Source organism: Scyliorhinus canicula, chromosome 1, assembly GCF_902713615.1.
Source record: "Scyliorhinus canicula chromosome 1, sScyCan1.1, whole genome shotgun sequence".
NCBI classification, from domain to species: Eukaryota; Metazoa; Chordata; class Chondrichthyes; order Carcharhiniformes; family Scyliorhinidae; genus Scyliorhinus; species Scyliorhinus canicula.
Genome location: NC_052146.1, coordinates 43,468,692 through 43,482,652, shown reverse-complemented (window position 1 = coordinate 43,482,652; position 13,961 = coordinate 43,468,692). Strand labels below are relative to the sequence as shown.

At 39.9% G+C, this 13,961-nt stretch overlaps 1 protein-coding gene across 7 annotated transcripts in view; it reads left to right on the top strand.

The window, feature by feature from the left end:
• rsrc2 (arginine/serine-rich coiled-coil 2) overlaps positions 1-13,320 on the top strand; it is a 36,929-nt gene extending 23,609 nt beyond the window's left edge. For 3 of the 7 annotated variants that reach the window (XM_038790009.1, XM_038790041.1, XM_038790000.1), the window contains 4 exons: positions 1,307-1,348; positions 4,385-4,608; positions 9,832-9,921; positions 12,570-13,320. In XM_038790009.1, coding sequence (XP_038645937.1) covers positions 1,307-1,348; positions 4,385-4,608; positions 9,832-9,921; positions 12,570-12,752 — 539 coding nt within the window. In that variant the 3' untranslated portion in view covers positions 12,753-13,320. Of the gene's footprint in view, positions 1-1,306; positions 1,349-4,384; positions 4,609-5,051; positions 5,440-6,816; positions 6,895-9,831; positions 9,928-12,355; positions 12,469-12,569 lie in introns of those variants that run through there. The other 4 variants (XR_005459815.1, XR_005459816.1, XR_005459817.1 and 1 more) reach the window with 4 other exon arrangements.
• Positions 13,321-13,961: the final 641 nt, after the last annotated feature.

Sequence of the window (13,961 nt, the reverse complement as noted above, 5' to 3'; positions counted from 1 at the left end):
TTAAGGTTTGCAGAACTTCTACAGGTAGAAATTTAAAAACTACTTATAAAGCTTTCATATGTGTCAAATGTGTATGGAATATTGTTTGGGTTATCAGTCTTTTTTGTGTTTGAGGTGGAGAAACAGAGGGTTGAGGATGTCTATGTGCTGCAATTTTAAAATTGGAGCAAAACTGTTTCCACTTCACTGCAACCATTGGCACTTAACACAATTACTTTGGCAGATTGGCTTCATGGCTCTTGAAATCAGAAAGCAAACTCTCACTGTAGTTGTGGGCTTCCGCAGCAGAAATGAAATCCCATCACTGGGGGAAATCTGGCTTCCAGGAAAATAAATGACTTAAATGGCTTTTCTGCAGCGTTTCATCTCATTGTAATTCAACATAATTGTAAATCCGCTTTGGAATTGTTGGGGACACAAAGTGCAAGCCTGGATAGTTCCTCAGTTATGAATTGAATTCTCATTACTTTTTGTGCAATATATTTAAAGTAAGAAAAAAAATATCAATATAATTGCACTAGTATTCCTGTAAATTCTTCGCTACGTGTGGTTGCATTATGTTAAAAAATTGTAACCATGGCTTTTATGCTGTTGTCAATTAAGTCCCAACTATGTCATTAAAAATGTATTTAACATCGAATTTAAGCATGAGATTTTGTGTTATTTAATATGCAGTACTTCATGAAATACAATAAGTAGATGGGTCCATGAATAATATTATCGGAAATATTCGTCCTTGGTTTTGATTGTTAATTATAATTTATTTGGTCATTAGTATTTGTTTTTCACTTTCCGAAACAATTTAAAATTGTAATCTGAAAGTAGTAAAATCTGAAGATAGTAAACATTGTTTGTATTTTTTTAAATTTAGATTACCCAATAATTTTTTCCAATTAAGGGGCAATTTAGCGTGACCAATCCACCTACTCTGCACATTTTTGGGTTGTGGGGGTGAAACCCATGCAGACACGGGGAGAATGTGCAAACTCCACACGGACAGTGACCCAGAACCGGGATCGAACCTGGGACCTCAGCGCCGTGAGGCAGCTGTGCTAACCACTAGGCCACCGTGCTGCCCTGATAGTAAACATTGTTACTGATTTAGAGACATTTAGCAGTCCTGTGGTTGAGGCAAAAATGTAATGTTTTAACCTTGGAGCAATAAATACTGTAAGATTGCCTCGTAGTGTGCCTTGATAATAGTTGCCGAAATGCTGATGTCAGGAGCGATGTGCATGCATAATCAAAATGGTAGTGATATTTCAAATTAGATTTTGGAATAATAAGCACTATTTATTTTCAACAGATACAACCAATGGATCACTTGGATGTGTCAACCAGCCAACAGGTTGGAAAACTTAATATCTACTTGCTAAGTATAAACATTTGCATTTAATTTCAAAATAATCAATTTGCCAGAGCTTCCTATATTTGATCAGTTGTTTAGTTTTGACTTGCAAGGGAGCTGTTAATTGGTGCAAAACTCCCAATAGATGGTGCTTTTTTTTGTTTTCTGTCCTTGAGCCATGTTAGATCATAGAATTTACAGTGCAAAAGGAGGCCATTCGGCCCATCGAGTCTGCACCGGCTCTTGGAAAGAGCACACTACCCAAGGTCCATACCTCCACCCTATCCCCATAACTCAGTAACACCACCCAACACTGAGGGTAGTTTTGGACACCTAAGGACAATTTTAGCATGGCCAATCCACCTAACCTGCACATCTTTGGACTGTGGGAGGAAACCGGAGAAAACCCACACACACACTGGGAGAACGTGCAGACTCCAATTACCCAAGCCGCGAATCGAACCTGGGACCCTGGAGCTGTGAAGCAATTGTGCTAACCACAATGCTACTGTGCTGCATTGCTGCAGGTATATTTTTAACTAGTGGTTCAGAAACCCGTGTCATTTTTCACCTTGGCTACCTCCTAGCTACCAGTTCATCTTCAGATCTTGACTAATGCTGATGCTGCCTAATTTTAATTTCAAGATTATACCACCATTTTATAGGTTCTCCCATTAGAGGAAATTATTTCTGTGTCCAACTATAATTTAATGACTTAATTTAGATAATTCCTCAACTTTCTAAATTTCACTTACAAACCACTCCATGCAACATATAAGATTCATTCATGAGATATGGGGTTTGTTTTATGAAAAGAGATTTTTTAAAAAAATTAAATGAAAATCGCTTATTGTCACAAGTAGGCTTCAAATTAAGTTACTGTGAAAAGCCCCTAGTCGCCACATTCCGCCACCTGTTCGGGGAGGCTGGTACGGGAAATGAACCGTGCTGCTGGCCTGCCTGGGTCTGCTTTAAAAGCCAGCTCTTTAGCCCTGTGCTAAACCAGCCCCTAAGCAGTTTAGGCCCATACTCTCGAGTTTAGAAGAATGAAAGAAGATCTAATTGAGGTATATAAGATGATAAAAGGTATTGACAAAGTAGACGTAATAGCTGAAAGGAGATCAACCATGATCGTACTGAATGGCAGAGGAGGCTTGAGGGTCTGAATTGCCTACTGCTGCCCCTTGGTCTTATGTTCTTTTTAAGTTAATTCTTTGAGTCCCAGTATAAATCATTGTATCTTCTCTAATGATCAGAATATCTTTCCTGAAATTTGGTGCCCAAAACTGAATTCGGTGCTCCAGATGGGATAAATACAAGTCTCTGTAAAACTGAAACATCACTTTACTTCTGCATTCCAACTCCCTTGAGTTAAAGACCAACGTTCAATCAGCCTTTTTGTGCTTGTTCGCTAGCTTTTAATTATCTCTGCACATGAGCATCTAAATCTCTTTGCTCTCTTTAAAATTACGTCTTGATATGTGGATATCAATGGCATGGCCAGCACTTAATGCTTATGCCTAGTTGATTCAAGATTGTCTGAGTGTCCATTTGGTGAAAGTGTTCCCAAAGTACTTTATAGAATTCCTGGGTTTGGACTCAGAAGCACTAAAGGAACAGGAATACGTGTCCATATCAGGTTGGTGTGTAATTGGAGGTAATGGTACTATGCACCTCCCATCCTTGTCTTGCTTGGTGCTGTCAAGGAATTCGGTGAGGTACCAGTCAAATTGACTGATCTGTCTTGGATGGTGTCTGTCATCTTGAGTGTTGTTGCAGCTTCACTAATTCAAGCAATAAAGGTTGGGGGGGGGGGGGGGGGGGGGTGGTATTCCATCACACAACTGATGTTCCTTGTAGCTGGTGGATAGGGTTACAGGAGTCGGGAAGTGACTGGCATGCTTTATTAGACACGGCATTTTTATGGCTGGAAGAGTTCTGTTACTGAGAAGTAATGACTTTATACTTTGGAAATAGATTCATTTTAGAGGAGGTGGTCAGGTGATTTCTGCTTCAGGGTGATAATTGAGCCATTTGTCTAATGTGAACATTGTCAGCCAGTTTTCAGTCCAAGCCCAGATATGGCCTATTTTGTGATGGATTGCCCCATGTTATGATAGAGTTGAACCACACCTGATGTACTGTGTACAGTCTTGCCCCCCTTTGCCTCAGGAAGAATATTATATATTAGAGGGAGTGCAACAAAGGTTTGCCAGACTTGTTCCGGGGATGGTGGGACTGTCTTAATAAGAGCGATTGGGCAAACTGGACCTGTATTCTCCAATGTTTCGAAGAATGAGAGGTGATCTCATTGAAGCCAAAATACTTAAAAGAATAGACAGGGTAGATGCTGGTAAGATATTTCCCTTGGTTGGGGAGTCTAGAACCGGGGGCACAATTTCAAAATAAAGGGATGCTACTTCGGACTGGGATGAAGAGAAATTTCTACAGAGGGGTGTGAATCTTTGGAATTCTCTACCCAGAGGGCTGAAGAAGCTCTGTCATTGAGTATGTTTAAGGTAGAGATTGATGGATTTTTGATTAACAGTAACTTGGGTTATCGGGATATTGTGGGTAAAAAGCATTGGAAGTGTCCAATCAATAGTTGTATTGAATGGCAGAGCAGGCTCAATGAGCTGAATGGCCTACTCCTGTTCCTATTTGTGAAATTATCAGCAAATATCACTTCTAATCTTGTGATGGGGAGGGCCATTGATGAAGCAGCTGAAGATTGTGTGGTGGAAGACCCTGTTGTGAGAAACCTTTTCAGCAATGGTCTGGAACTTAAGTCTCCAGCAACCGCCTTCATCTCTTGCATCAGGTGTGGCTCCAGCCAATGGAGAGTTTCACCTCTTGAGTCACATTCAGATTGGTGCCGCAAAAGTTGTGAAATGCTGCCTTGATCTCGGGAGCAGTCACTCTGACTCCCCCTCTTAAACATATTCAGTTAATGTTATTTGATAGATGCAGGCATTTGAGCTGCAGCGTTGAATTTGTCTGAATAAATATATATAATTATATTTCTGATGTTAACAGTTAGTAGTGGATCGGTTCTCAATGTTGCTGCTCTCCTGGCATCCGGTACTCAAGTTACACCTCAGATTGCAATGGCTGCACAAATGGCAGCACTCCAAGCAAAGGCACTGGCTGAAACTGGTATAGCTGTGCCAAGTTACTACAACCCAACTGCCGTCAACCCAATGAAGTTTGCAGAGCAAGAAAAGAAACGCAAATTGCTCTGGCAGAGCAAGAAAGAAGGGGTGAGTTTGAATATATGTTCTCCTGAGTGCAACAGTGCTGCATTGCATTGCTTTGTCTGTTATTTCAGACTTTGATACAAATATTTTAGTTTGTTTCTATGCACACTTTTTCAGGTTTTCTATTCTCGATCCATTCTCTCAACCTTTATGCCTACTTTCATCATTCACCTAGCTCACCGAAGGATTACTTCCTTATTCCCAGAAATTTGCTGTTACAATTTCTACTGTCTCGGGGAAGATTATTTCATCCTTTTTTTATTTTGCCCTATAAATGTGGAAAACGTTTTGATTGGTTTCTGTACCCTTGGTTTTTCTTTACGCGATTCCATTGTTTTTTCTTCCCTTCATCTTCTGTGATTAGTTTAATCCTGAATCAGTCAATGTAATTTACGTAATAGGGAATTTACTCTTTGTACACAAAATACAAATTTTGTTCAAAACAGATTTGACTTTAAATTGGGTAGTCCTGTATCATGTCGCTGTTCACCGGGGAAGATCAATGTCTTAGAGGTAGAAACAGACAAAACTTCAGGCTCGCAAGTGGTATAAAATTGGATCAACAGGTAATAATTAACAGATTAATTGATGACCTCTATAGTTAAGGATTCTCTCGGGAATAGTGACCATAGTATGCTAGAATTCAAAATTCAATTTGGGGATGAGAAAATGGAGTCCCGCACTAGCATTCTGAAATTGAACAACGGTAATTACTTGGGCATGAGAACCGATTTGGCCTGAGTAGTGGGCAGAAAGGCCAAAAGGTAGGAAAGCTGATGAGCAGTGGCATTTGTTTGAGGAGATACTCAATTCCTCACAAAAAAAAAAAATCCAGAGAGGAAGAAAAACATCCATGGCTAAACAAGGACGTTATGGACAATATTAAGGCAAAAAGTAAGGCATGTTGCAAAGGCCAGTGGTAGGCTGGGACAGAAACTTTCAAATATAAACAAAGGATTACTAAGTAATAAAAAGAGCTATGGTAAATTACAAAAGAAAGCTTGGACAAAATATCCAAAAGGATAGCAAAAGCTTCTATAAGTACATAAAAGTGAAGTGAATGTTGATCCCTTGGAAGATGAAACTGGTGAGTTAATAGTGGGGAACGCACAACTGGCTGAGATGCAAAGTTAATATTTTGCTTCAGTTTTGACAGTGGATCATCCCTGCAGGAACGGGTAATTCAGAGGTAATAGAAAGTGTGGAACTCAAAACAGTCAGCATCAATAGGGAAACAGTACTCAACAAACTATCAGGATTGAAGGCAGACAAGTCCCCAGGGTCTGATGGCCAACACCCTCGAGTGTTAAAGGAAGTGGCAGTAGAGATAATGGATCCAATAGTTATTACATTCAAAAATTCCCTGGACATGGGAAAGGTTCCAGTGGATTGAAAAAATGCTAACGTAATGCCCTTGTTCAAAAAAGGAGGGAGGCAGAATTTAAGAAATTACAGACCAATTGGGCAGCACGGTAGCATTGTGGATAGCACAATCGCTTCACAGCTCCAGGGTCCCAGGTTCGTTTCCGGCTTGGGTCACTGTCTGTGCGGAGTCTGCACATCCTCCCCGTGTGTGCGTGGGTTTCCTCCGGGTGCTCCGGTTTCCTCCCACAGTCCAAAGATGTGCAGGTTAGGTGGATTGGCCATGATAAATTGCCCTTAGTGTTGGGTGGGGTTACTGGGTTATGGGGATAGGGTGGAGGTGTTGACCTTGGGTAGGGTGCTCTTTCCAAGAGCTGGTGCAGACTCGATGGGCCGAATGGCCTCCTGCACTGTAAATTCTATGATTCTATGAATTAGTTTAACATCTGTTGTTGGGAAATTGTTAGAATCCATTATTAAGGAAGTATGACGCAAGGTCATAGTCTCAGGATAAAGGGTAGCAAATTTAAAATCAAGATGAGGAGAAGCTAATTCTCCCAAAGGGTCTTGAATCTATGGAATTCACGACCCCAGAGTGTGGTGGATACAAGGGACAGTGAGTAAATTTAGGGAGGAGTTTGACAGATATTTAATTCGTAATGGGTTGAAGGGTTATGCTGGTGCAGACTCGATGGGATGAATTGCGTAGTTCTGCTCTTGTATCTTATGGTCTTATAAGGCTTGGAAATAGGTCATTCAGCTCAACCAGTTCTTGCCGCTGTTTGCTGCACTTGAGTCTCCTCCCCCACAATCTATCATTGTAACCATCTCCCTCAAATGTTTGTCCAGCTTCCCTTTAATGCGTCTATATGATTCGCTACCGATAGGAGCAGTTGAAGCAAGTTCTGCATTCTTACCATCCTTTGGGTGAGGAAACTTCTGAATTCCATATTAGATTTCTTATTGACTGTCTTGTATTAGTGACCTAGTTGTGCTCTTCCCACAAGAGGAAATATTTGCTCTGTATCCACCCTATATCAAAACCATACATAGTTTTAAAGACTTCTATTAAGTCACCCCTCAGTCTTTGGGTTTCTTCTCTCAAAAACAACCTGTCAATCTTTCCCTGGTGTATATACTCACCCATTTATGGTATTACCCATAGAAATCATCTTCACACCATCTCCAGTGTTTCTAAATGATCCTGAACGCCTTGCAGTATTCTTGAATTTAACCTAACTACGGTTCAATATGGGTTCAGCATAACTTTCCTACTTTTCAATTCTATTCTTCTAGAGGTAAAATCGTGCAGTTGTATGCTTTTAATAGCTGTGGACAAAAATTCAGTTTCCTAGTAACAGTTGATCAATGCTGGTATCTGTATATTTTACAATGCAGAATACTGTGGCACCTAATAAGATAAGTGGAGAAAAAAAACAGATGTCCATTTGAAATATAAAGAAAGTGGCAGTAAAACTGCGGGTCAGCACAAAATATTACATTTCAGACCAATGACCTTTCACCAGAACTGGAAAATTATATTATGTAAATGTTCTAAAAAATAGCGTTGCATTAATGAAAGCACGAGCATGAAATACAACTTCAAAATAAGAAGTAAGGAAGGAAAACATGTAAACCGATTCAGCCCCTCGAGTCTGCATTCAACTGGATTATTTTGTTACAGTACCCAATTCTTTTTTCCCCCCAATTAAGGGGCAATTTAACATGGCCAATCCACCTACCCTGCACATTTTTGGGTTGACCCATGCAGACACTGGGAGAATGTGTAAACTCCACATGGATAGTGACCCGGGGTCGGGATCAAACACAGTCCTCGGAGCTGTGAGGCAGCAGTGCTAATCACTGCACCATCGTGCCACATGACAAAATAGTTTAATTAACCTAATTTGGACATGCATATCAAAGTTAACCATGGCATATGCTTATTAGATGATGGTACAAGCACTAGTGGACATAAATCTAAGGTTTTGAGCAAGAAATGCAGCTAGGGAGATACGAGGGGAACCTTTTTTTAAAAAAACATAGCAATTGGTAATGACCAGAAATTCATGGCCTGGAAGGACGCTGGATGCAGAGACATTGGATGGGCACTTGAGTGAAATAAACCTACAGGGCTACAGGAACAGTATGGGGGAATGACATTGATTGGTTCCTATACAGAGTGTTGGTATGGACACGATGAGCTTGTACCAGAAATTGTCAGCTTTGACAAAGGGTCTTCTGGACTCGACGTTAGCTCTTTTCTCTCCTTTCAGATGCTGCCAGACCTGCTGAGATTTTCCAGCATTTTCTCTTGGTTTCAGATTCCAACATCCGCTGGAAAGGTATTCAGCTTTGATCTTGAGTATTGCTAAAAAGGGACATTTCGTTAAAGCTTTTTGTCCTGCACGCATCAGGATAATAGCAAGAATAGCTATGTCAGGGGAAACAACAAATTTATACTGGATGTCAAGAGTGTGCTGATTGGTTAGCAAGTGGACTCTGATTGGTAGAGTTATTGCCAAGGAGCATGCACCAGTTAATGGTGACTGAGTTAACTGCCAAACAAACCAGGCAGCTTGATTCTGATTGGTCAAAATATTGCCCTGAGGAATGAAGCAGCAAATGGCTATCACCTATTTTCTTTAGCTAAAACAGATGCAAAGAATAGTGATAGAATATAGAAACACTGAATTTTTATGTTCATACCGTCTGTTTTTTCTTCTTCCTGATGCATGATTTGCTTTAGCTTCCTGAAGAAAGTGCATGCATGCGCTAAGCTACTTCGTACACATAGGGAATACCTTCATTTTTTAAAAAAACTTTTAGAGAACCCAATTGTTTTTTTTTCCCAATTAAGGGGTAATTTAGCATGGCCAGTCCACCTAACCTGCACATCATATTTGGGTTGTGGGGGTGAAACCCACGCAGACACAGGGAGAATGTGCAAACTCCACACGACCTGCGACCCAGGGCCTGGATTCAAACCCAAGTCCTCTGCGCCAAAGTCCCAGTGATGACCACTGCGCTGCCCTCTAAACCCTTCATTACTTTGAACACTTTTTTCTTTTAAATCTGCTAATGGAGAAAAAACCTGCTTTTCCAGTCTCGCCATGTAATTAAAGTCCCACGTCTTTACTACCATTCCATTAAATCTTCTATGCAACCCCCCCCCCCCCCCCCCCCCCCCAAGGTCTTGGCATCCTTTCTTGCAGCTGGAATATAACCAATGATTTATAAGTTTTTAGCATTTCCTTGATTTTCAACTTATACCTCTGTTTATAAAGCCCACTATGCTGAATGCTTTTTAAATAGTGCTGCCACCTTTAAAAGAAAATTACTGCAGGTGCTGGAATCTGAAACAAAAACAGAAAATGCTGGGAAATCTCTGGTCTGGCAGCATCTGAGAGAGAACATGGAGCTAACAACATGGAGCTAACGCAATGGTGCTGAGGCAGGAAGAACAAAAGCAAATTTTATACGGTGGCAGTTTAGTGGTATTACAAGTATGAGGGATCTATATGCAAGTATCTAATTGTTTAACCGTGTGTCAGTTGTGATAAATTGTTCCAATAAATTGGCTGTGTTACAACACCAAGCAAACTGCAGTTGACTAAGGCTGCAACAGTATCATGGTAAACATCAAGAGCAAATGCTCCTGATCAGAAACTGATTATAAGCAGCACCAAGATGATAGAGTTATCTATTTAATTTTGCTATTTTTCTTGCTTTTTTCTATCTAACAAGCTATTCTTCTTAGTCTTTCTTTAAGATGTTAGATTGAGCCGTTGACTTCTGTTTTTCTTTAAGTCAGTTTGATGCACCTGTAGTGACTTTTCACATAAATTTTCTGTTCTATTCAAGGATAAGTCGCAGACTGCAGAATTATGGGAAAAGCTAAATTTTGGTAACAAGGACCAAAATGTTAAATTCCGAAAATTAATGGGCATCAAGGTGAGTTGTGTTAAGAATAGTAATGGTAGAACATTTATATTTTCCTTGATTTAAAAATATATATATATCGCTATGATGAGAATAAAATGGCAAGTTGATTCCTGGAAAACATTAATGCTCGGAATGAAATTAAATTTGTCTGCTACAATGGATGGTTTTTAAGTTAAAGCTATTTGAACACTTGTGATAAATAACACCATTGAAGCAAGTGGGAGAATTGCTACACCTTGATGGGCAGAAAGGGATTGGATTTACCTTGCAGTTAAATTGTATTAGTCACAGAGGTCTACAGCACAGAAAAGGCCCATCATGTCTGCGCCAGTCAAAAACAACCTCCTAAGTATTCTAATCCATTTTCTGAAGTCCTGGAGCATGTTGCCATCTTCCAAGACTGTGTCTACCTTTCCCAGAACTCCATTTGAATCTCCAGTCAGGTCTCCACCCATGGCAGTGTACAAAATGCCTCTCTTCAAAGCCATAAATTACATCCCATGTGACTGACTAAGGTAAACTATCCCCCTTCATCCTTCTCAAGCTGTCTGTAGCTTTTGGCTTGGTTGACTACACCATCCTCCTCCAATGCCTCTTCACTGTCGTCTAACTGGGTGGGGCTGCTCTCACTTCATTCTATCCAGAGTATTAGTTGTAAAGGTTTATTTTTCTGCACCATCACGTCTAGTATCTCCCAAGAATCTATCCTTGGCCCCCTCTTATTTCTCAACTACATGCTGCACTGATTACCCATCATGCAGGATTGAATGAGCAAAAATCTTCTCCAGTTAAATATCATGAAGACTGAAACTGTTGTTTTCAGTGCCCGCTCCAAACTATGTACCCTAGCTACCAACTCTTTTCCGCTCCCTCACAACACTTTTAAGACTAAAACTGCCTGCTCACAACCTTTGATATCATATTTGACCCCAAGATGAGCTTCCAACCACATATATTCATGCCAAAATTAAGATGACATATTTCCACCTCTGTATCATTTTTTAACTTTGCCCATGTCTCTGCTCATTCGATGCTGGCCATGTTACCATTGCACTTGATTATTCCAATGCATTTCTGGCTGGTCACCAACATTCTACTCTCCCTAAACTGGAGGTCATCAAAAGCTCTACTGCCCATTTCTTAACTTTCAGATCAGATTCTGTTTACCTACCATCCCTGCGCTTGCTAGCTAATGTTGGCTCCTGGTCAAGCTGCATCGAAATTGTAAATTTTCATATCTTGTTTTCAAATCTATCCATAACCTCTCCTCTCCCTCTGTTTATAATCTAAAGCCTTTGCAATATCTAAACTCGTCTCATTCTGGCCTCTTGAGCATCCCTGACTTTAGATCGCTTCACATTGATGTCTGGGCATTCGGTTGCCATGGAGATTGTCCCTTTAAGGGCAACAATTGCTATGCCCTGAAATACCTCACTTTCCTCCTTTAGGACATTCCTTAAACCTACCTCTGAACTAGTTTTTGGTCATCTTATTGCTGTATATGCCTCGTATCATATATTTTTTTTAAATTATTAATTTAGAGTACCAAATTAAGGGGAAATTTAACGTGGCCAATGCACCTAGTCTGCACATCTTTTGGGTTGTGGGGATGAAGCCCATGCAAACACGGGGAGAATGTGCAAACTCCGTCATATTTTCTTTTAGAGTGCTCCTGAGTATAAAGTTTTCAATAGGAGAATTCACCTGAAAACAGGAAGTCTCTTAAAATTTACATTTATACCTTTTATTGAAAAGACAAAACAATACATTTCTGTATTACTTCATTCATGGATCATCCTGAATGACTTAATTTGCAGTGAACAACTTCACTTCAACAGCCAGATTTGGTGGTGGATGGCTAAAGCTGTTGCCTGAAACTTTGAGACACATTTCTGCAACTTCTGTAGCATGGGAATGCAGATTCTAGTCTATTTATAAGAAACTAACTGTGATCCTGTTCTGAATGCTGCACTGTTCTGTTGTTTGCAGTAATAGTGGCATTTTATACAGTTCATCACAACTGGCTTTTCACTTAGTCAGTCAGTTAGATATTGAAGAATGAGAAAGAAGCAACAATGCCCTTTGAGCCTATTGTAAACGAACAGGTAAACTAAATTGTCATATTTGAGTAGAATGGGTTAATAATCTCTGAGGTTTAGGATAATGAGAGGTGTTCTCATTGGAACATTTTTTTAAATCTCTGTGGGTATGACCACGTGGATGCTGAGAGGCTGTTTTTCCTGACTGGAGAGTCCAGAACTAGGGGCTGACCATTTCGAGCTGAGATGAGAAGTATCTTCACCCAGAGAATTTCAGTGAATTTGCTAATTATATTCAGGAACAAGACCAATTAGATTTTTGGACACCAAGGAGATTCTGGGATTATGTAGATAACATGGGAAAGTGGAATTGATGCAGGAGATTTGGCTACGTCTTATTCCAGAGCAGGCTTGATTGGCCTACCCTTCCGAAGTTCTTGTGAATCAATATGAAAATGCCCATGAAGGGTCTGTGGCCCACAGCGTCCTCAGCTGAAAATTGTTGCAACAACTGAGGGTAAGTCTGTCTTGTGGTTACACAACTTGTGACTGTAAAAGCACAGTGAGAGGCCTTGATTGTCTGGATGTGTTTTTATTGTAATTTATTTTATTTTGAAGGATGAGGAAGAAGTAGGAACCCCAATACCAAATCCTGCTGAAAGTTTCAAAACTCTAAAGCAGCAGGAAGAAGTATTCAGGAACTTGGATGCTCAGTATGAGATGGCACGTTCACAAACCCACACACAGAGAGGCATGGGCCTGGGTTTCTCCTCTTCGATGAGAGGAATGGACACAATTTAAGAACAAACTTGTACTTGTGCTTATGCACATGATTTTTTTTTATATATCGTCTTCGTCCACGTTGGAGATTTAAAGCTTCATCTTGACTTTCACTTTCCCATTTATTGAAAAAGCTAGCAATCTAGCTTGCATGGTTGTTGCAATGCAAAATAATTTATTAAAGGTTTTGATTGTAAAGATAACTGGGTGTATCAGCAATCATACTGTGATGTTACTCTTCCTAAACATTGGGACTTCATTGAAGAGTTGATGGCAATGTTTTGCAATGTGGAAAGAAAGGTTCTATCATATCTTTCTATGTATTTGAAGTGATGTACGCAGACTGGATTCAAACAGCCCAATTTCATTCATATTTTGTTGTAATACTTCATGTTGCTGTATTATGTGATTGCTTTTGTACTAAAACTTGTACAGTTATTTTCATCTTTTGAAATGCAAATGATGAATGTGTAGTTGTAAATTAGGGTTTAGTTTGTATGTAAGTACTTATTCCAGTGCTGAAAAGCGCTTTATAGTGCACTGTTCATTATCAAGCTTTCTGGACAATAAATGGATGATTTTCGACACAGACACTACTTTAATAAGATCAGGAATGCTCTAGTATGATCAGAATTCTAACACCCAACATATGTTGTATGGTAGTTACAAGATTGCCTTTTCCGAACCACTTCTCAAGCCCCATCATTATGACCAAGCTTTCAAACACATCCCTCACAATTGAACCATAACTCAGCACATCTTCATTTCTTCTATCTTTTTCGTCTCCTGTAAAACATCTTGAGATATATTTACATCTGGGGTTTAGCTCAGTTGGTTTTTGATGCAGAGTAATGCCGATAGCATAGATTCAATTCCTGTACCGGCTGAGATTATTCGTGAAGGCCCCTTGCCCCTCACCGAAGCTGTGATCCTCGAAGTTAAATCACCACCAATCAGCTCTTCCTCAAAAGGGGAAAGCAGCCTATGGTCACCTGGGACAATGGTGATTTTATATATCAGTAATAGAATAGCTTGTTAAAAGTCACAGTCTGGTGTAATGTTATAGTTTCCACCCTTGCCGACAGAAAGCCCCTTGCTAGTTCTTCAGTAAACAAGAAAAAGGTGCATTTATCTAACTCCTTTTTTTAACATAAATTTAGAGTACCCAATTATATTTTTCCCAATTTTGGGGGCATTTTAGCGTGGACAATCCACCTAACCTGCACATCT